Source organism: Phasianus colchicus, chromosome 6 (genome assembly GCF_987193195.1).
Source record: "Phasianus colchicus chromosome 6, bPhaCol1.hap1.1, whole genome shotgun sequence".
Lineage (NCBI taxonomy): Eukaryota > Metazoa > Chordata > Aves > Galliformes > Phasianidae > Phasianus > Phasianus colchicus.
In genome coordinates, this window is record NC_143441.1 from 2,205,260 (window position 1) to 2,226,178 (window position 20,919).

A 20,919-nucleotide genomic window follows, 5' to 3' on the forward strand; every position below is an offset into this window, starting at 1 on the left:
AAGTATGTAGGTCTCTTGTAAAATGGGATTTCACATAACTGTGTCACTTAGGACCCAATTCTTGAAAGTATGAACACTTAGAAATTTAGTTTTTTAGCAGGAGTTACCTTCTAACTCTTTTTTTTTTTCTTCCTTCGTGTCCTCAGTCTACTTGCTATTTAGTCCATAATCATCTTCATCTTACAAGATTTTGTATGCTCTTTCCAGCATTCCTTCACTCTGCAAGCCACCAGTGGACTCTTCAGCTTCACGTCCCTTCCCACGCTCTGCTCTCGGTCCCATGCCCTCTTTACAGCACTGAGCAGCGTGATGTATTTTTAGCCAGTGAGATCTGACAGAATTACAAGGAATATGCATCCTGCTGTGGAGGAAAGATCTCATAACCAAAGCCTGTACCTGTCTATCCTGTCAGTCACTTGTTTTGTTATGCTGATGCTACAGTGTCCCCTCAGGATTGTTTTGTTTGAAAGAATCTTTTTCTTTTTCTTTTTTTTTTTTTTTTTGGAAAGCTGATAGCTTACTTAATGAAGCACTCTGCAGCCTGGTAACTGTGATTTACTCTGCTTTCTAAACGGGTTAATTCTGTTATGTTATCCTCAGTTTGTTGAAGAGGAATGGTGATTGAAGTGGGAGTCATAGGGGTAGCTTTAGATCAAATTATGCAAGAATTTCCCAGGGACTTCAGTTGGCCTCAGTTCTTCTCTTTTCTGGCTGTGCCATTTTTTTCCAGTGTCTACCATAAATACTTACTTTTGTTGAGAGTTCCAGCAAAACTAGCTCAGCTATTTAGGACAGGGATGTCATGGCAGAGATGAAGGAAAGGCATTTTGTGAGTAAAAATAATCTCACGTTTTTAAGAGTCCTGAAAAGCAAAGCCATAAGACTAGGCTTTTCTCAGCAACTGTGCTTTAGATAATTCAATAAGTAGTGTATTTGATTTTGCAGATTCTTGTCCTATGGTTGGTGAACTGCACAAGCCAGGAATCACTTACTGTACCCACTGGACGCAACATTCCCTGGGTTGAGAAGTCAGACAGATGCTATCTGGGTAATGAGGAGGCAGTTAGGATTTCATTTCATGATTTTCAGCATTTTATCAAGGTAAGTACTGATTCAGAGATGTCCCCTGTGAATACTGCTGTGTAAAATCTAAAATCAGGTACTCCCACTGAGAAGCCTTCTGAGCACAAATTCTATCCCTCAAATCAAACAAAGTGAGACATTATTGCCCATCAGGGCCTGGACATCTTAGGTGCCTTTCTGATGGAGTGGCTTCTCTGTGAGACAAAATGAACCATCAGTCAGGGAACTATGTTGGTTACTCTAAAAGTAATGCCTCCTATTTATTTCTCATCTTCCCACCACCGAGCACCTGTGAGAAAAGCCAGGCTTTGTCTTCTTCCATGCTTCCAGCAGCAGCTGTGGGTAGCACTCAGACCCCCCCTCTTCCTTCTGTCCTTAATGCTGACCAAAGGCAGCTCCCTCAGCCTGCCCAGGGATGCCAGCTGCCCTGGCTCCTTTCCAGCCCCTCCAGGCCCCGGGCTGAGCCCTCACCCCACCTGGCAATGTCTTTCCCATACTGGGAGACCAGAAGGGGACACAGGAATTTACATGCAGAGTCTGGAGTTCCAACAAAAAAAAAAAAAAAAAAAAAACAAAACACAAGAACATTTACTGTTTTGGTTATTCTTGTGCATTTATTTTTTTAGTATTGTTCATTTTTATTATTGTTAACCATTTCTTTTCCAGTCTTGAAAATAAGTCCTTCATGCTGCACTTCAGCCTTTTTCTTTTGAGAACCAAAGTCTTTTGCTTCTCCACAAGAACAGCCACTTCCCTCACTTTGACAGCTCCCCACAGCCCTAGGCAGCTTAGGTACACTGCTGCTCAGCACAGCAGCACAGCAGATGCCAGTCCCTGCCCTCTCTTCTTCCTCTTGCTGCAGAAGAAATGAGAAGCCCTGATGAGGGAAGGGGGGGTGGGGACAGGAAGGATGGGCTCACAGGAGGCTTGGCTGCCAAAAGAATACTAAGGAAATATATGTCCCATGGGAGCCCACAGTGGTCCTGGAGTTGGAGTTCTCCTGGCTATTGGTAAACTTACAGTACAAGAGGTTCAGTGCCAAGACTGAGGTGGCAATTTGAGGGGAACTGGACAGGATGCTGTGCCCCTGTGATGGTAGCACTGCCTGAGAGCGATAGGCTGATGATGGTTCTGTCCTGATGAAGATAGATTCACTTCCACGGGCTCCTCGTTGCTCCTGGGCAGGTTTACCTTCCACAGTTTGGTGTGGAGCCTCTCCATCAGCTGCCTTATCTTGGCAAGAGGGCAATCCGTCTGTCTCCTTGGCAGAAAAGGCAGCTTAGAAGTAAAGTCGCTGCTGGTCGTCTCTTGCTCAGTGGCTGGAGTTCTGGATAAAGGGTCCCCCTGCTTAAAGGGTTTAGAACAAAGGCTATGAGATCTTGTGACATCAGGAGGCCAAGTGGTGATGTCATTCTAATGTGCCATGGTGATCAAAACATGGCCAAGGGTTGCCCCAGTTTTGAAGGAAGAGGAGGAAGGATAGGAGAGCTGAGAGCCCCTTTCATGGGAATGGTTCTCCTGTGTCACTTATCTTCCTAAAGAGAATAGCTTTCCCTTGGGCACTGAGACCTTCAGTGGCTCTAGCCATCTCTTTGTTCCATGTGTGGTCCCTTTGAGAGGGTAGGGAGCATGTTCCAAGAGGCTCAGGGGCGTCTCCAGTATTGCCACCCAGCTGCCTGCATGAACTGGTTGCAAAGGCATTTGAAGGGCTGAGCAGCACCTAGTCAGATGGCCTGGGTACAGTTGCCAGGCAGATCTACAGATTCCATAATTGAATGAGGATTAATCCTAGGTAAAAAGTCAGAGCCCTGAGAGATCATAACCAGTTTGTTCTGCAGTCCAAAATAATTTGCTCAGACAGGTGGATAAAGTCTGCAGTGGTATCACCAAAGCTATTTTTGGATACATCTGTATTCCATGTAGCTCAAAAACCCTTCTACCCATAGTTAATGGAAAAAATCACAGTCTGAGATGAGAAGACATCTCTGAACACTCCTCTGCAAGCCACATGCAGCCTACTTTGTTTGGATACCAATCCAGGCTTTCTCTTCACGGAATTTTAGAATTTGATTTTTGCAATTTAAAAAAAAAATTAATGCCATGATTTAGTTGAATTTAAAAAGTCTGCTTTGTGTGCAGACTGTACTTCTGAAATCTTTCAGGCGATGTCCTTGAAGACTATAATGAATGTCAGTGATAGAGAAATACAGTGAATTCTGAGTTTTGAGCAAGGAAGGAAAGAGAACTCTTTGTATAAAAGTGAAAATATGGGGGATTGAGATATGCATAGGTTTTGCTCCAAATGTAATTTATTTCCTACTTATTTCCATGGAAACTACAACACACATAAAGAGCATCAGGGCACTATCTAGTATAGCAAATCGTCGGCTACAAAACACTCTTTCAGCATAGTACCCACCATTAGCTAGTGCATTTTTTGCCAGCAATGAACAAGAGTCTGCATGCCACACTCATAAATCTCTGCACTAATAGAAGTGACCACTGTTTTACAGATGCTACAATGACATAATTGCTAGGAAATTACTGCCCACCCAATCCAGCTTTCACTGTGCTGACATCCACTGTTTGGTCTCCATAAATGTTCAGCAAGCATCAGTGAATGTCCATGGGTGCATTTTTTCCTACCTGGCGGGATTCAATTACATCCCTTCAATTCACACATGTCAGGTGCCATTCTGTCAGACTGCCCCTCTGCTGCCATCTGTAGCATGGCAGCAAAATCTAACAGTATTGGCAGAAAGTTTCAGCCTCTACTACCAACATCTGCCTCTGACATTCTGGCCCAACATAATAAAATAGATGTTATTTTAATATTTTAATATTTTAATAAGAGCAGCCCTCTTATTTTTGTTCAAGTTTGGCTGTTTCACAGTAGTAGATCCTTAATTATGTTACTGATCAAATACTTCAGATTGACAAGACACAAGTATGGTATTTCATAAATGCCTGATATAAGAAGTACTACTGTGGAAGTAATCATTGTTTATTATTTTACAGACCTCCATGTTGCTGGACTGCATTCAACTTTTCCATGAATGCCGCAGAATAAGAGAGAAGGAAAAAAGGAGTCTTTCTTCAGCTTCTCAAACCACACTGAGAAGAAGTAGGTATACTAGGAGTAGCTTCTATGGTTTGTTAGTTTATCAGTACTGGTATAAAATTATTTTATTTCAAAGCCTTCCAAATCCTATCATATTTCCTCATGCTTTCTCAATATGTAGGCTTGTAGCTCCATTGGTTCTTTCTAGCCCAGGATCTCAATTCTGCCAAGCATCAAAGACAACATTTATTGGCTTCAGATACTAATTCTTCAATGTTCTAATTCTTCTATGGTATCCAAACACAAACCATCACCTTCATGGTGGTATTCACAAGAAAATTAATGTGGCTGAAAAGCTGAAGTGATACTGCAAATAGTGGAGAAAAGATACAAGCAGGTGAAATTCAAGAAAAATGAGAATCACTAGTTGGGTTTATTTGCACCTTGCAAAACAAAACAAAAAAAAAAAGGGGGGGGTTGGTCAGTGTGAAGTCCCTGTTTAATACTGTTATTGATTGATCTGGATAAGGGGATTGAGTGTACCCTCAGTAAGTTTGCAGATGACACCAAGCTGGGAGGAAATATTGATCTGCCTGAGGTTAAGAAGGCCCCGCAAAGGGATCTGGACAACTTGGATTGATGGGCTGAGGCCAACTCTATGAGATCTAGCAAGACCAAGTGCTCAGTCCTGCGCTTTTGTCACAACAACTTTGTGCATCACTGCAGGCTTGGGGTAGAGTGGCTGCATGGAGGGAAAGGACCTTATTGCTGTCTATAACTACCTGAAGGGAGGTTGTAGTGAGCTGGGGGTTGGCCTCTTCTCTCATTTAACTAGTGATAGAACTAGAGGGAATGGCTTCAAGCTGCGCCAGGGGAGATTTAGGCTGGATGTTAGGAAATACCACTTCTCTGAAAGAGTGGTCAGAGGTGGTGGAGTCACCGACCCTGGAGGTGTTCAAGGAACATTTGGATTTTGTATTGAGGGATATGGTTTAGTAAGAACTATTGGTGATAGGTGGATGGTTGGACTTGATCTTGAAGATCTTTTCCAACCTTGGTGATTCTGTGATTCTGGGTATTAGTTGACAGCTGGCTGAACATAAGCCAGCCAGGTGGCCAAGAAAGCCAACAGCATCCTGGCTTGTATCAGAAATAGGACTAGGGAGATGGTAATCTCTCTGCACTTGGCACTGGTAAGGCTGCATGTTGAGTGCTGTGCTCAGTTTTGGGCCCCTCACTACAAGAAAGACATTGAGGCCCTGGAGTGTGTCCAAAGAAGGGCAATAAAGCTGGTGAGGGATCTGGAGCACGAGTCTTATAAGGAGCAGCTGAGAGAGCTGGGATTGTTTAGTCTGGAGAAGAGGAGGCTCTGGAAAGCGAGGTATTAAGGAGCTGGGAGTCAATCTCTTTTTCCAGTAACTATTGATAGGATGAGAGGTAGTGTTCTCAAGTTGGGTATTTAGGTGTTGGGTATTAGGAAAACTTTCTTCTCAGGAAGAGTGGTAAGCACTAGAACTGGCTGTTCAGGGAAATGGTGATCACTGTCCCTGGAAGGTGTTCGAGATGTGTTGATGTGGGCATTAGGAACATGGTTTAGTGGTCATGGTGGTGATGAGTTGGTGGTGATGACAATTGGACTGGATGATCTTTGCGGTCTTTACCAGCCTTAGTGATTCTATGATTCTAAGGCACCTGTCCAGCACATGGTATCTTGATGGTGTAAGAGTAATACGACATACTTGAATGGTAGTAACATCACCATTCCTTCCATGGGACAAACTGTTTCTCAGTGATCCTTGTGAAACTGCATGGCTTCTGACCAATGCTATTGTGGACTACATCCAAGTGATACAATTCAGCTTTGGGTAAGATTTGCAAGCAAACTCAACTCCATTAATCTTTAGGTTAGAAAATGTTCAGAACAAAAGCACACTCAACTTAAAACATGGTATGATCACATAGCTGGTGTAAGTATGAAAAGTATGAATGATGGTAAGAAATACTAGGCATTAGAAAGTATGCATTTGAATATTGTGTGTTTAAAAATTAAAAAAGCAAGCAAAATGTGTACAACAATTTTACAGTGAATCTTAAGTGTTGCTACTCTTGTACTTACATGAACTCCTGGCTTGAAGGAAGATATATTGAATATGCATATTCCCTAGTACCCTATATAGCAGTAAATCATTTCTGGCCTTGAACATAAAATCTGTTCACAGATGATGTGCTTCTGATTCTTTTGCATACTGAAGCACTTGGCAAGAATCCTGACAAACAAGGTTAAATACAAGAGAGTCTTGAAATACCTGAGGCAGTGGGTTTTTAGGGCTTGTTCAACTGGAAAGGAGGAAAGCATGTTTTTCAGGCAGAGAAAAAAAGAACAAAGAGAGGTCATGTAGGTAATGCGAACGCAACATAGATACCAAGAGTAAAAAAAAAAAAAACAAAAAAAAACATTGACAAGTTAGGAGGCAGCAGGCATAAGATAGCGTATTGCTGATGCTGCTAGTAGAACTAAAATAGCACAGGAATTAATCTCCACTGAATACAAAGATAAGTTCACAGCTTTAGCAGTCAGTGAACTCTTTAATCAGCACTGAGAGTTTAGTATTGCTAAGAAATAATAGTTCCTCTAACCATAATGTCATATTTTTTATAAGGGAGAGTTTACAACTAATTCTAATCTTTTCACTAAAAATCAGGTCTCATGGAGAACATCTATTTCCTGTATTTTATTTGATACTGTGCATTCTGAAAGTGTCACAACTAAAAGACAGCTATGATCATTTTTATCAACGTGTCTGATGAGAGGTCAGGCCACAACAATTCAGGATCAGCTTTGATCCTGAAAGAGGTAGCAGTGGTTATTGTTGAGATCACTACCAGACTGTGTAATTATTATCATCAATAAATGTAAAATGTACATCCTAACTATCACAAAACTAAGGCCTTTTTTATTTAAAGGAGGAATAATATATATGCATTTGAATGGAAGATATTTCTGTCAGTGTATTGAAGCACTAATAAGAACCAAAATATCTGCAAATAAGGACTGAGCCAATGGAACAGCATTTATAACAGAAAAAAACAAATATATAAGGATATTAGAAATCAAAGATGCTGATTTTGATTGCTGATTAAAAAAAATCTAGTGGACAATGCATAAGTCTTGTAGGTTACTGTGCCTCCTGGTCCAGCTTTACTTCATCCCCAGCCAGACACCACACAGGCATTATGAAGGACTAAACTGAAGATTAAACATACTACAAATCAGATATTTCAGCTGCTCTGCAGGCATCAGGGAGGTGCAGAGATTTTTTTTCATTCGCAATGGGAGTATGCTTAGGAACAAAGAACTACAAAATTTCTTCTGCTGAGATTTGTTATCTCCATCATCCAATCCTCCTTGTACACTATCTGTCTCTAAGGTTCAGGTGAATGGGTTTGTACATCTATACATTTACTCAAAAGTATCCAAAGGACATTTGCAGTTGCTGTTGCTTGAAGGTAATAACTCCAGATAATACTCAGGAGGTTAACATGGAATAAAGCTAGAATTCATTCAGACGTAATTCCCTTTGCTTCTGAGTGTGTCTTAGGAGACATACTCTTATTGGAACAGTTTCTTCCTCCCCTCCTACTCTGTGCCTTTTTAAAATAGCATAAAACAGTCTTACACAGCATATGCTGGGGTTTCTGCTAAAGAATGGTAATCGCACAATAGATCTTTTTCTGTCAGACGTCAAGATTCAGGATGCAGCAGAAACTGTAATCATGTGTGTTGGTCACTAAAAGGGAAAAGGAAACATTTTGTCTGCAGCTTCATTTGTGCAAGCATGTGCACACACATGCACACACTCTTCCTGCGTTGCATCGCAAATCAGGGGTTCCAAAACCTGCATCCACAAACCCAGAGCTTTTCTTATGAACGCACCAGTCTGCTCTAACTATTGAGCGATGTTCTTTGCTGCTGCGTTAGTGAAACTAGCACTGGAACAATCTTTGCATACAGGTGCAAAGAAAGAAGATTACTCTTCCTGTATTAGAAATAACTGTTACAAAAGAAGCAGAACTGGAGTGGAAATACTAATATTCAGGCTTTACATTACTAGCTTCCCAAGATTAGGGTGCTAGGTCTTCAGTAGACACTGTACTAGTCCACTTGGTTGAAGAATGCAAATGAGTAAACTATAATTTTCAAAGCCATTATAGTCTCTGTCCCACCTTTATAAATGCAGAATAGATTTTAGAATTTGCTTCTGATTCTTGAAGTCTTGACAATGCCTGCAGCCTCTCCTTTCTTGCTCTTTGATTTCTTGCATAGGTGGTTTTTCACCTTAAGTTTTTTTTGTCTTATCCTTCATTTTCTCCTCCACAATACAGTCTTTCAGGGCATGCTCTAACAGTATGTTTTCTACTAGCCATGCTACCAGCTCTTCCTGTGGAAAATATTGGGATTTTATTATATAGACTATATTTAATTCTTCATAGACTTCCCATAGTTCCTTGATTAAAGATTATTCTTTAGCTGGCTCCAAATATAAGTCGGTTAAAAAAAATCTCATCACATTCCATTCTTATATGTGATTGTTTAACATCTGTATGAAACAAAAGAGGCCTTATAATAGCCTTATGTATTTGAAACTTGGAATTGAGAATTAACTACCAATAGATAGTAACAGTCAACCCTGCTGTGTTCCTGTTCTTAATTTAACAGAATAATGGTAATGCAAGCCTAGTGCAGACCTCCTGGGATCACATAGTCCTTCCTCCTATGTGAAGGACAGGGCTATTAGACTTAAACTATGGAATAATAATTTGTTTAGCTTGATCTTAAAACCTTTCCATAAACAGTTCTCCTCTGTGAAGTATATGGAGCCGCTTCACCACAGATAATTCCTAATACCAAGCCCAAAATATCTCCAATGCAAATTCATTGAGGTCATCATATTGTATCTGTAGAGTCTTTGAAAACAAATTTCCACCTATCTCTTTAACAGGGATTATTATTTCTACTTACCTTTAGTCTTCCCTTTCCTAAACCAAACAAAACCTTTCATTTCAGTCTTTTCTCAGACTGATTTGGGTATCATCTTCCATTAACACCTACTTCTTTGATTTTCCTCTTTGGGACTCCCTCAAGTTTGGCAACATTTAATGAAGTGTGCTGCCTAAAACTGTTTTAAAGCCAACGCCAGCCTCCTATGGACCAAGTAGGGAAGAATACTTACCTTGCATTTGTTCTATCAGCACTGCACTGCATGAGATTTGTTGTTTATCTTTGTAACTGTAACATATCATGACTATTTCATCTGTGCTGCATTAGAGCCATCACAGCTATTTTTTATGTTTCTGTGATTTGTTTTTCTAGTTCCCACAGAACTTTTTCCTTTTCTATTACCAACGAGTGCTAATGATTAGAATTTTGAATCGCTAAGATTGGAAAAGACCTCTAAGATCATCCAGTCCAACTGCCCACCCATCACCAATAGTTCCCACTAAACTTTGTCCCTCAGTGCAGCATCTAAATGTGTCTTGAAGACTTCCAGGGATGGTGACTCCACCACCTCTTTGGGAGAAATTTGAAACAAAAAATGCATTAATAGGACTCACTTCAGTTACTTTCTTCTATTTCTTAGATATTTCAGAGAAAATACTATTGTAATCTTTAATAAATGTAGGAAAATTAAACATTTTTAAACTTTTTTTGCCCTGGTTGCATTCATGCATCTGTTCTCTAACAACCTAATTGCTTTAGGCATTTGCTCCTGATTTATCCCTAAAGCAAAGATGTTAAATATCTTGGCCTTCTCATTGTTGCCTACTATTAAGGTATTATACACTTTTTTTTTTTCCGCTCTTATAGTGCTCATAGAATCTTTTCACATTAATTTTTATTGCCCTTGGTAGTAAGTAATTTTGTGCTTTAATCATTCTAGGCTCAACTATAAACCTTTGGTCTACTTTTATTCCACTCAGCTTTACCCTTGTTGCTAATTTGTAAATAATTCCTTTTTTAATATCCAAGATTTAAAGAGATTCTGCTTCAGCTACTCTTGCTTCTTTCACTGATTACTTTCTCTTCCACATGACGGTTATTGGCTGTTATGCCTTAAATACAGCTTCTTTCAGTAATTGTAATCTCTCCTGCACTCCTTTATCCTTAGATTACTTTCCCAAGAAAATCAACCTAAAAATTCCTCAAGTTTATTGAAGTCTCTTTTACTGAAGCCCATTATCTTTTTTTTTGCTTCTCTCATGCTGTCCGTTTCTTAAAATAGTAAGCTATGATCAATAGCTTTGCAACCATTTCTTCCCACATCATCCCTGGAATCTATCATTTTTACAAAAGTTAGGCTGGTGTGCTAACCTACTTGTGTGTCTGAAATCTGCTACAGCTTCTGGTCCAATAAAAGATGCATGCCCTGCTTGGGTACCTGCATTACCCTGCATGGGTAAAACAACACTTGTAACTTGTAATGATTAGCACTACTCCAGAAATATTCAAAAGCAATCTGCTTAATTCTGAAGTGATGTTGCAGCTGAATTGCAACACACATGCAGAGTAATGTTAATCCATTTTGTTAGTTCAGAAAATCTAAACCAGTACAAGCCAGTACATGTGAGAAGAAATTAGATTTTCTAATTTGTTAGCAATTTCCACTCACGAACATCTGTATTGTATTACTTCTGCTTAGCATCTATATTGTGCCTTCACAGATGCAAAGACAGCCACATTGGTAGTATTCAGCCTTCTGGAAAACTGTACTCAGTCCAACAGTCAACAGTAATGGAGGGACTATACAGTAACTAAGTTCTCATTTATTCCTTGAGTCAAAATGCAGCTTGAAACCAGAATATTTGAGGTAAAAAAGGAAGAATGTCCCCATATCTTCCTTATCTGTACAATTTAAATATTAATAGCCTTTTCTATACCAAACTGACAGCTCTTAAATGGCTTCCAAGAGGGCACCACTTTTAAATTTCACCTTTGTTCTCTTTCACTGTTAGACCTGGAAGCTCAGTCTGGATATTTTTACACTTAAATACCAGGAGAAATGTATGGAAATAAAAACACACGAAAGGAAACTGTCAGAATGGGAAATTCACTTCAGAATGGAATCTCTCTTCACATCACAAAATAGAAAGCTGCCTGGGTTCATCCTTTTCTAACTTACCTCTCTCTTATCTGCCCTCCCAGGACTTTGGCCTGTCACTCCCCTGGCAGGTATAGATGCCTGTACTCTATTGCCACATTAGTACTACATGTGCAGAATCACTAACAGCAATTAGACTTCAGAAGCCAAATGAAGGAAATCTCACTCAGGAGCTCATTGAAAATTACAATCATTTCAATTGCTAATTCACCTTCCGCAGCAGGAAGTTTATGAATGGCAAAAAAAAACTTCTGCTCTCTTAATCACTGGTTACCTGGACCTATCAGTGGTCTATCAGTGGTTTAAGGAGAAGATCTGTAATGTCTCCAGAGGCCACTGTACTTCAGAGGACTGTGATGATCTTGGCTCGCAATAACAACATTATCTGTGATCAATGGCTCTGTGTCAGTGTGGAGGCCAGTCACAAGCGGTGTCCCTCAGGGATCAGTCTTGGGACCAGTGCTCTTCAACATCTTCATCAATGACAGACGATGCCATCGAGTGCAACCTCAGCAAGTTTGCAAATGACACCAAGCTGAGTGGTGCAGTCGATGCATTGGAAGGAAGGGAAGCCATCCAGAGGGACCTGGACAGGCTGGAGAAGTGGTCTATGTGAACTTAATGTAGTTCAGTAAGGCCAAGTGCAGGGTGCTGTACTTGGGTTGGGGCAATCCCAGGTATTTACACAGACTGGAGGAAGATCTCCTTGAGAGCAGCCCTGCAGAGAAGGACTTGGGGGTCCTGGTGGACGAGAAGCTGGACATGAGCCAGCAGTGTGTGCTTGCAGCTCAGAAGGCCAACTGTGTGCTGGGCTGCGTGAAAAAAGGGGTGGCCAGCAGAGAGAGGGAGGTGATTGTCCCCCTCTGCTCGGCTCTTGTGAGGCCCCACCTGCAGCACTGCGTCCAGGCCTGGGGCCCCCAGCACAGGAAGGACGTGGAGCTCTTGGAGCAGAGGTTGAAACTGGATGATCATATTGTGGTCCTTTTCAGCCCAGGCCATTCTATGATTCTATGATTCATTATAGCATTTTTTTCAAGATGTTTATTAGAGTCTTTATAAAATTCTCACTGAAAGGCTCCTTCAAGCCCTCTTCCTCTGATAGTTCAACACCTTGTTCTTTATAGTATGAATTTCATTATGGGCATGCTGTTCAGTTGCAAAAAAGACAGTTATTCTGTCTTCTCTCTAATATAGATACAGATCAATATTTATACTGTCTGGTACTTACAGACAACAACTACATACGTTTCAGCCTTTGTTATCTTTGTTCTGTTTGTTTGCCTAGGCTTTCCTGATAAAGCAAACTCTTCATTCTCATCCTTTGCATCTGCTCCAATTTTAACAGATCTTTTTGAGCATGACTGACCATCTCCAATACAGACAGAGCAATTATAACCATGTATTGTGTTTAATACACTCTTATCCCTGCTGAAACTACCAATTCCACATTATTGGCCACTACTTTACAAAATTCTGATCCTTCTCTGTGTCAACAACCCTTCCATCACCAAAAGTAATTGATTTGTTTTCCTTCTCTATAAACATTGTTAATGCAAATATACATTAGGATCAGTCTTTTCTGCAGCCTCATGCGTTCTCTGATGGCAGATTCTTGCCTTCCCTCCCATTAGATCCTTGCTTACAGTACAATGATTGTACTAATCTGCTCTCAGGCTACATGGAAGATTACCTGTTATGCTACTGCAACTGTACATCCTTTAGCCACATAACTGGTTTACTAATCAAAGAACAGTAGTGAGTTTTGCCAGTGTGAGCTAAATATTACATACTTGCACATTGTTTTATTCCATTTCCATACATCTTCAATTTCCCAGTTAATCCTTTCTTCAACATTTTTCTAAATCTTTGCATCCTACTGAGGTCATATAAATCATTGGTAATGGAATGCCTCATTATATCTCTTTTTGTTAAACAGGTCTTATATGTGCCATTCATCAACTGCACAGTACTGCCAAATTTTTTACCCGCACAAATAAATATAACTGAGGAAACTGTAGTTTCATTTGCCAGTTTTTATTATCCCAGTCAAACTGGATATTAAATAAGTTTTGGTTCAGCCCAACTCAGAACACAATCATTTGTTCTCTTTCACTTGTTCCCATGACACTGCTTTCATTTCCACATTCTCTAATCTGTTACAGAATTTTAATTTAGTTTTAATTCTGCTTTTTACTAGACCTGGATTAACCTTAATCTCCTTAATCCTTCTAACCTTATCCTTACCCTACTAAAAGAAAAACAAAACAAAACAAAAAGCTACTCTTTCTTTGCTCTTTGTTTTTGTCCTTATCTAGCAAAAGGGATTTTACTGTTGTTACAGCAATTTCCTTTGCACTATCCCAGTCACCTTAACTTTTGGGAACTCTGTTTCTAACAAAACAGAGATGCACATCAGATGCACAGGCTACAAGAAGAATTCAAATTATAAAATCTGCCAGGCACATTTGGCAATATGCATTTTTTGTTAGCCTGGATCTGATGTATTTCAGTTTGTAACAGGAAGAAAAAAAAAAAAAGAGTTGTCTCTTTTGATGTCTCTCTCTCTTCCCAACCCTGAGATGCCGAAATCTCAGGAATGGAGAGGCTAATGGCACAACCTGTGCATCCTGAAGGGTGAGGTAAGCCTAAATCCCTGAGTGGGAAGAGGCTGTGATAACAAGGGGGTTGTGTCACTGTTCATCTGTGAAAGTACACCAACTCCCCATGCTGCTCCCCTCAGGGCTACAAGAAGATGTACTGTACATAAATCAATAAATTGGAATCCATATGGATTCCCTTTCTATATGAGGACTGTGTAAGGAACTTTTCCACATGAATGTGATTCCCTTTTCACCTTTTTGACTGTTTTCTGATCCAGGATTCTGAAAATTATACTCTCATAAAAAAAACCTTTCCACAGCTTGTATGAAGAATGAAACATATGGCAGAAAATGAGACTTCATACACTTCTACAAATGCCATAGTTCCTCAAGCTGGAGCAATTAACTGTTGATCAGCTGAGACATCTGAGTAGCTTTGGCTCTCTTTTCACCTACTCTGCTTTTGTGATACAGGTCTCTAGTTAAATAATTGACCTCTCAGCCCTTTCACTGCTGTGGCAAGCCAGACATCTTCAGATAAAGTGATTTCATGAGGGCACGCAAATAGCTGCCAAACACATGATTCTTGATTTAAAATCTAGACAAATATGTCAGCACTCACCTCCTTAATAGGAGCAGCATGGCATCCACTAGTCCTGTTTTTTTTTTCTTTTCTTTCCATGTCTTGTCTGCCATATATTCTATTGTCTACCCTTGCTTCTCTTTTCCCTTCTTGTACTGCTGCCATTCTTCCTCAGCCTACAAAAGTTATAGAGCCACTTTGCTTGAAGGTGCTTGTGTTTTTCCTGATTATTCCCCCAAAATATCCACTTCATTATTCCTCTGCGTCCTAATGGGATGAAAACCACTGAAGACAGCATCCGAAGCCATGAAGCATATTTTGAAGAACATGAACCTTCCCCTCGAACAGGAGTGAGAGAACCCTGTGCATTATAGCACCAAGCCTGTTACTTCTGGTGAATCTCAGGCTTGGGTCTTTCATTTATTCTTATCTCAAAATAATATCTGGGGCTATTTTTTAATTCACATTGTCATTATGCCATACAAAGGGTACCAGAAGAAATAAGAAAATGGTTGTAGTAGGGATACAGTCAGAAATTTGAAAATCCAAATTGAAACAGCTTCCTTAGAGAAAGGAAATTGTCAGTTTTTTGTTGCTCCTTTGTATGGAGCAAAGGTGAAATAGATGTATTGTTAAGCCAGCCATAGGGAGCCTAACAGTATACATATTTCACCTCTGTTTGTTATTCTCCTTGTCTTTTGGAAAGTTGCTTTTTTACTAACTGGGATGTTCTTTTGCTAGGCTTACAAGCCTTCTCAGGGTTAGTATCATCTCCTTTGAAAATCCAATGATATGCCAAAGATTATTAAGGGTACATTCTAATAGCAGTAAGCTGGTTCAATTTTCATCATAGACAGTAAAGACCAGTGAGAACATTTACAGACATCCTTGCATAATTTCATTATTGTATTCCTCACAAGGTGAAAAATCAAGATCACTAGGATTAAGGGGATAAGGAACCTAAATGTATGATTATGACAAAATCCATGATTTAAAAACAACCTGAAAAGCAAAAACTGCTGCTCTGGCTTATCATTTATTAGTGTGCACTCATCAAAACAGGATTGCAATAGACTTGATGGCACTGGTTTTTTTTTGTTTGTTTTTATTTTGTTTTTGCTAAAAGAGGAAAGAACAGAAAAAATAGAAAAACAACACAAAAAAGCACAAAACCACAACTATATGGAATTATTATTAAAGTATTTATTTGGTGTTTGAGTTGCACAATGTCTTAACCGATACACAGAAATCTCTGCTATATTAAACAGCAATGTTATTCTATAATAGAGATCAGTTAGCAGACACAAAAAATTGTTGCTATGGGAAATAAGTGTGATATAGCATATCACACAAAACCATTAGTTCTTGTGAACAGTTATACTCTGCCTGAAGATGAATTGAAATACAGGGCTGAATTTCATCCAAAGTCTGGAAGTCTTTTACAATTAACATACAAAGCCTGATCCTGCAAATTTGATATCATAACATCATATTCATTACAAAAAGCAGTCCAACAGAGTTTATTAGACCTATACCGCTTCAAGTAATTTAACTGCAGAATATGATAGACAGTGGTGGAGAAAAAAAAGAAATTAGGAAATATAATTAAGTGGAATGCAGCAGTAACGGTGAAGAGATGATAAGGAAGTCTTTAGGCTGTTATAGGCCTGTAGCAGTGTCAGAGCAGAAAACGGGGTTCTGCAAAACAGACATGGAGACTGCAGTATAGACAAAAGTGCAGACTGAAGAGAAAGCAAAGGTCAGTATAAAAGACTATAATTTTCATGGCAAGTAAAGGTATGATCCTGGATTTTCAGCAGGTATAAACTGCCCGATCACCACTGTTTTGTTGAGCAGATAAAAAGAGGCCTTGGTTTGTTTTTCCACATATAAATTGAAGAACGCAGTGCCCAGCCTGGCCCTCTTTTATTCATATACCAGAGATGAGCTGAACCTCATCACTGAGAAATAAAATGAGATTAATGAAGCTGATGCACTGGTTCTTCTCTATTTACAAGGTATTTTATCAGTCACATACTCATCATCTGGTTTCCGCTGAACAAAACACAAATGGAGCTGTTGCTTGCACATGTCTGGAAGCACTACACACATAAACAAATGATAGCTTAACAGCTAATGTGAGAAGAATGAACAGAGTTGTTGAAGGAACCATTAAATGTGTCACAGCTAATGATTCAGAGATTCCTGATGGTTGCTCTTGTAGATTATGTAAGCCACGTGATGTTGCAGTATGATGTAGCTCTCGTGAGGCATAGCAAGAGGAGCAGCAGCCCTGGGAGGACTGGCTCTGAGATATACAGCCGTTTCTCCCCTTGTTAGTTGAAATAATTTACTAAGCACACTAGGGATGAAACAGCAAAATATGTGGGAAACCACCGCATCGTAAATGGCTTATGCATGGATAATGGTTGGTCAGTCCTGGCCCAAAAAGTCACAGATACTTTATTTCAGTACTTTAAAAATTGGCAGTAGTCCCATCAGGAGTAAGGTACTGGACACAGTGGGATGCACGGGGAATTAGAGGGAGTGAAAGCACAGATTAAGTAAAAAAGAGAGGTTTGTGAATTCCTCCTGTGTAAAGAATGATTAGTCTAGTTTTCTGTTATGCAGGTGTCAGACCTTGGTGAAACTTTTATTGCAGTTTCACCTGCATAACTGAAAGATGTTCGGCTTGCTGCAGGACTGCATGTCTGCCAACTGAGGGCAAGAGACAATTTTAGAGAGAAACATGCTCTTTTCCTAGCAAAAAGTCTACATGGAGACATGAGATTTGTTTAAAAGATTTTGTGCTTACACTTCAGGCTCGGCAACACAGCACAAAAGACTTCCTTCAAAGAGAAAAACACAAATAGTGATTTTTTTTAGGTTATTACAGAACACATTATTTCATAGATGGTTGTGTAATTTTTGAGTTGACGGTTTTTTTCACTTCCAGAGCATGCTCTGGAACTCAACTCTGGTGTGACAAGCTGTTTAGATTTTTTGCTTAGTCATCAGATCAATTTTTAAAAATAAGTATTTCTTTATATTTATACCACGCCGCAGGATAACGGACGTGCTCTGTTACCAACTTCCAGCTCTACCAACAACCGTGAGCCGGTGCTGGGACAGGCTTCTACGTCGGATCTTCCTGCCCACGCCTCCCCCTGCAGCCGCCTCTCCCGCCAGCAAGGGGCGGCCGCCGCCTCACCCCGCTCAGTGCGGACTGCGAGGGCAGGTGGGCGGGCTTTGGGGCCGTCACCGCCTCTTTCCCTCTCCAGCCGGGGCGGCCGAGGGGGTTCTGCTGCCTCCGGATAAGCGCGGGCCGCCGGAGGTCGCGGATGCGTCGGGCGAAAGAGATCCTCGCGTACTGCCTGTTCCTGGGGCTGTCCTTACCCCTCGCGCTCTTGCTGCTGCTCTGACGCGAGCCAAGGGCCGGACGCCCCGCGGAGGAGGATGAGGGGCTCGGGCGGGCTCCGCGGAGGAGCCCCGCGGGCTGGCGGGCCGCTTCTCCCCGCGGGGGGGCACGGCCGCGACCCCGGCCGCGTTCTGCCCCTGCGGCTGTGATGCCGCCGCGCTCGCCGCCCCCTCGCCCCGACTGACGGGGAGGCGAGGCGGTGCCCGCGGTAAAGGCGGCCCCCGTTCGCCGCGCCAAGTCGAGTCGCTGCTGCTCGGGGGCGGCGGCTCTTCCGCCCTGAGGCGGCCCGATGCGTCGGCGGCCGCTCCTCGCGCCCCTGCCAGCGCCTCGGGGCCGCCGCGGCCCGTCCGACCCCGCGCCTGCCGGGCGGCGGCCATAGCCGGGAGCCGGTGCCGGCCGCGGCGCCGGCGCTGCCGCGATTCGCCGCTCCGCGAGGCGGAGTGTGTCCCCGCCGGCTCGCCGTGCGGGGAGGCGGGCCGGGGGCCGGCTGAGATGGGAGAGAGCATGTCCAAGAGGCTGAAGCTGCAGCTGGGCGGCGAGGCGGAGATGGAGGAGCGGGCTTTCGCCAACCCCTACCCCGACTACCAGCCCCAGGGAGCCGCGGCAGCCCACGGCGCGGCGGAGGCCCAGCGGGATCGGGCGCTGCTGCCGCCGGCGGCGGAAGACCCGCTCCCCTTCGGCGCGGACGGGAAGGTGAGCGCCGGCACGGAGCCGCCCCGCGCGCCTCCGGGCCCGCTGCCTGCCGGGCTGCCCGCGGCCTGCGTGCGGGACGGGCCGGGCGCCGCGCTCGCCTCGCTGCCAAACGGGGCGCCGTGCCCGGCCGTGGGGCTGCCTGCCCCGAAGCGGGCGCCGCTCTCCTGCGGCACCGCCTGCGGCCCGTCCGAGCTTGGCTCGGGAAGCGTGCGGAGGGGAGAGGAGCTGCCGGAGAGGCCCGCAGCGCCGCAGCCGCCCTGTCCTGGGCAAGGTGGGGCTGCCCACAGGTGGGCGGCGGCGGTGCTCGCGCTTCGGGTGTCGCTGGGCCGTTCCTTTCAGTGGTGACTCTTAAGGCATGTGGTTACGTTCCCGAAGGCGCTTTATTTTGGGTGGCCTGCAGGAGGCCTACAGTTCTGCTCCGCTTATCTTCTTGGCACCGCGTGCTGCTGGCGTGCTGCTCTTCCACGCGCATCTCAGGCGCACAGCACAAAAAGTGCTTCGGCCGTTTGCACGCGAGTTGGCGTAAGCTGGGGAAGGAATGTCGTCTTTCCATCGAAGGTACTGCATGGTGACTCTGCTGGAAGTACAAATGTGTGGGGTGCAGAAGTAACTTTTCTCACTCGCCTGTGTGCTTGGTTCACCCAGTGCAGTGCTCGTGAGCATGATAAAACTGAGCAGGGCACATGCTAGCTCTTGGTCAGGGTGAGTTAGAGCTTTTGCTAGTTGTTGGGAGTGGAGTGAATGAAGTTGTGTGGGTGCACAGAAAGGATCACTCTTGGGGTTTGGTTTCTTACTGTTACAGCTCATTGCAGCTGTCGAAAGCAGATTATGGTGCTTGAAAACGTTTAAAAAACAAACGTAGTTTTGTGAGTTAAAATCTTATTTGTTTTTACAGAAATCCCAGTCAGTATACCCAGTGTTATACCCTGTAAATGTTTTTTTTTTTTTTCCTTTTTTCCTTTTTTTTCTTTTTTTTCCTGGAAAGAACAGGGATTTCTTTTGTGTCTGGCTTAGAATATAAAAAAACCTATCCACATGTGGAGTTGGAGTATGAAGACAGAGAGGGGACTTTGCAGTGTTCAAAAGCATGGAACTCCTCTGGGAAAAAAAACAAGTCATCTTTGGTGTTGCATTGAAGCTGTGTAGTTACAGCAACTTTCAGCAGGCCTATGAGGAGTTTTTTCAGCTCTGTGTTTTGCTGGAGTGGGTAGATCTGTGTCTGCATTTTCTTTTTGTTCCTGCATCTGCAATTTCTGAGTAATGATTCTTTGTATTTCTGGGTTAGGTCATGGCTTGGAGTATGTTTGTGTGTATTTATACTGTTGGCAACATTTGCCTGTTATCAGTCCTTATACCATACTGCCTTTTTTGAGACTTCCTGATGAGTATTTTAGGGTAGTCATTTTGATTTGCTTTGATTTTGTGTGTGTGTTTGTTTTTGTTTGTTTGCTGCATTGAACAGACTCTAGTCCTGTCAGAGAAACATCTAAGGCCTCTGTGAGGGTGAAAGGACTTTACACAGGTTGGAGAGACTTACTGTTCTGTAAACTGTTTTGTGCACTAGCACAGATTTCCTAAAAATGAAATTAGCCTTCAGAAGCTCTATGTGCATTGTGTCTCTTTTTTTTTTTTTCCTGCCATCTGCTGATGTATGCAATGGTGAGAATTGAGTGACTCACATAATGACAGTGAGAACTGTATGGGGTACTACCATTGTCACGGAAGGCACTGCATTATTAATCCCCCTTTTGATTTCATAAGCTGCCATATTTGCTATGTAGTTGATAAAGGAACAAGAAGCTCTTCAAGTCATTGTCTAGAATGTGAGACAATTGGGGCAAAGTGCTGGATGTGAAAGTGTGTGCTTATATGCATAGGGTATGTAGGAGGAAGAGAGGAACAAGCAGGATTTTGGCCTCCTAGTTTGCTTTTTTAAAAACTGTAGCACTAAAAAATGATTAAATACATATATATTCCACAGCCTTTTTCATTTCCATGTGAATTCCACAGTGATACTTTTCCCTGGAAATGTACCTATAGATGTCATCTCAGGGTGGTCCAAATGCTTTCAAACTGGAAATGTAAATAGCTAGGGGCAAAGAAATAAGAAGATAGCTATAAACTGAAAGCAAAGCATACTTTGTAGTTCATGGGGGAAAAACAGTTTATCTGTTTAGTTTAATTTAATTTTTAATTTGTTTTAGTTGCTTTTTTGGGGAAAATATTAATATTTGAAAAGCAGACATTTTGGTATTTTCCTTTGCATCATAGAGAGTTCTGCTATAAGCTCTCCTGTTCCTAATGGTGACTGTAGTAGTGTATGG

At 42.2% G+C, this 20,919-nt stretch overlaps 1 protein-coding gene across 3 annotated transcripts in view; it reads left to right on the forward strand.

Annotated features, from left to right (window-relative positions):
* The first annotated feature begins 945 nt into the window (after positions 1-945).
* LANCL2 (LanC like glutathione S-transferase 2) overlaps positions 946-20,919 on the forward strand; it is a 54,321-nt gene continuing 34,347 nt past the window's right edge. The window contains exons 1-3 of one of the 3 annotated variants that reach the window (XM_090142185.1): positions 946-1,101; positions 4,102-4,207; positions 17,551-17,722. In XM_090142185.1, the coding sequence (XP_089998311.1) occupies positions 4,140-4,207; positions 17,551-17,722 (240 nt within the window). In that variant the 5' untranslated portion in view covers positions 946-1,101; positions 4,102-4,139. Of the gene's footprint in view, positions 1,102-4,101; positions 4,208-17,550; positions 17,723-18,244; positions 18,596-18,778; positions 19,154-20,919 lie in introns of those variants that run through there. The other 2 variants (XM_031599375.2, XM_090142186.1) reach the window with 2 other exon arrangements.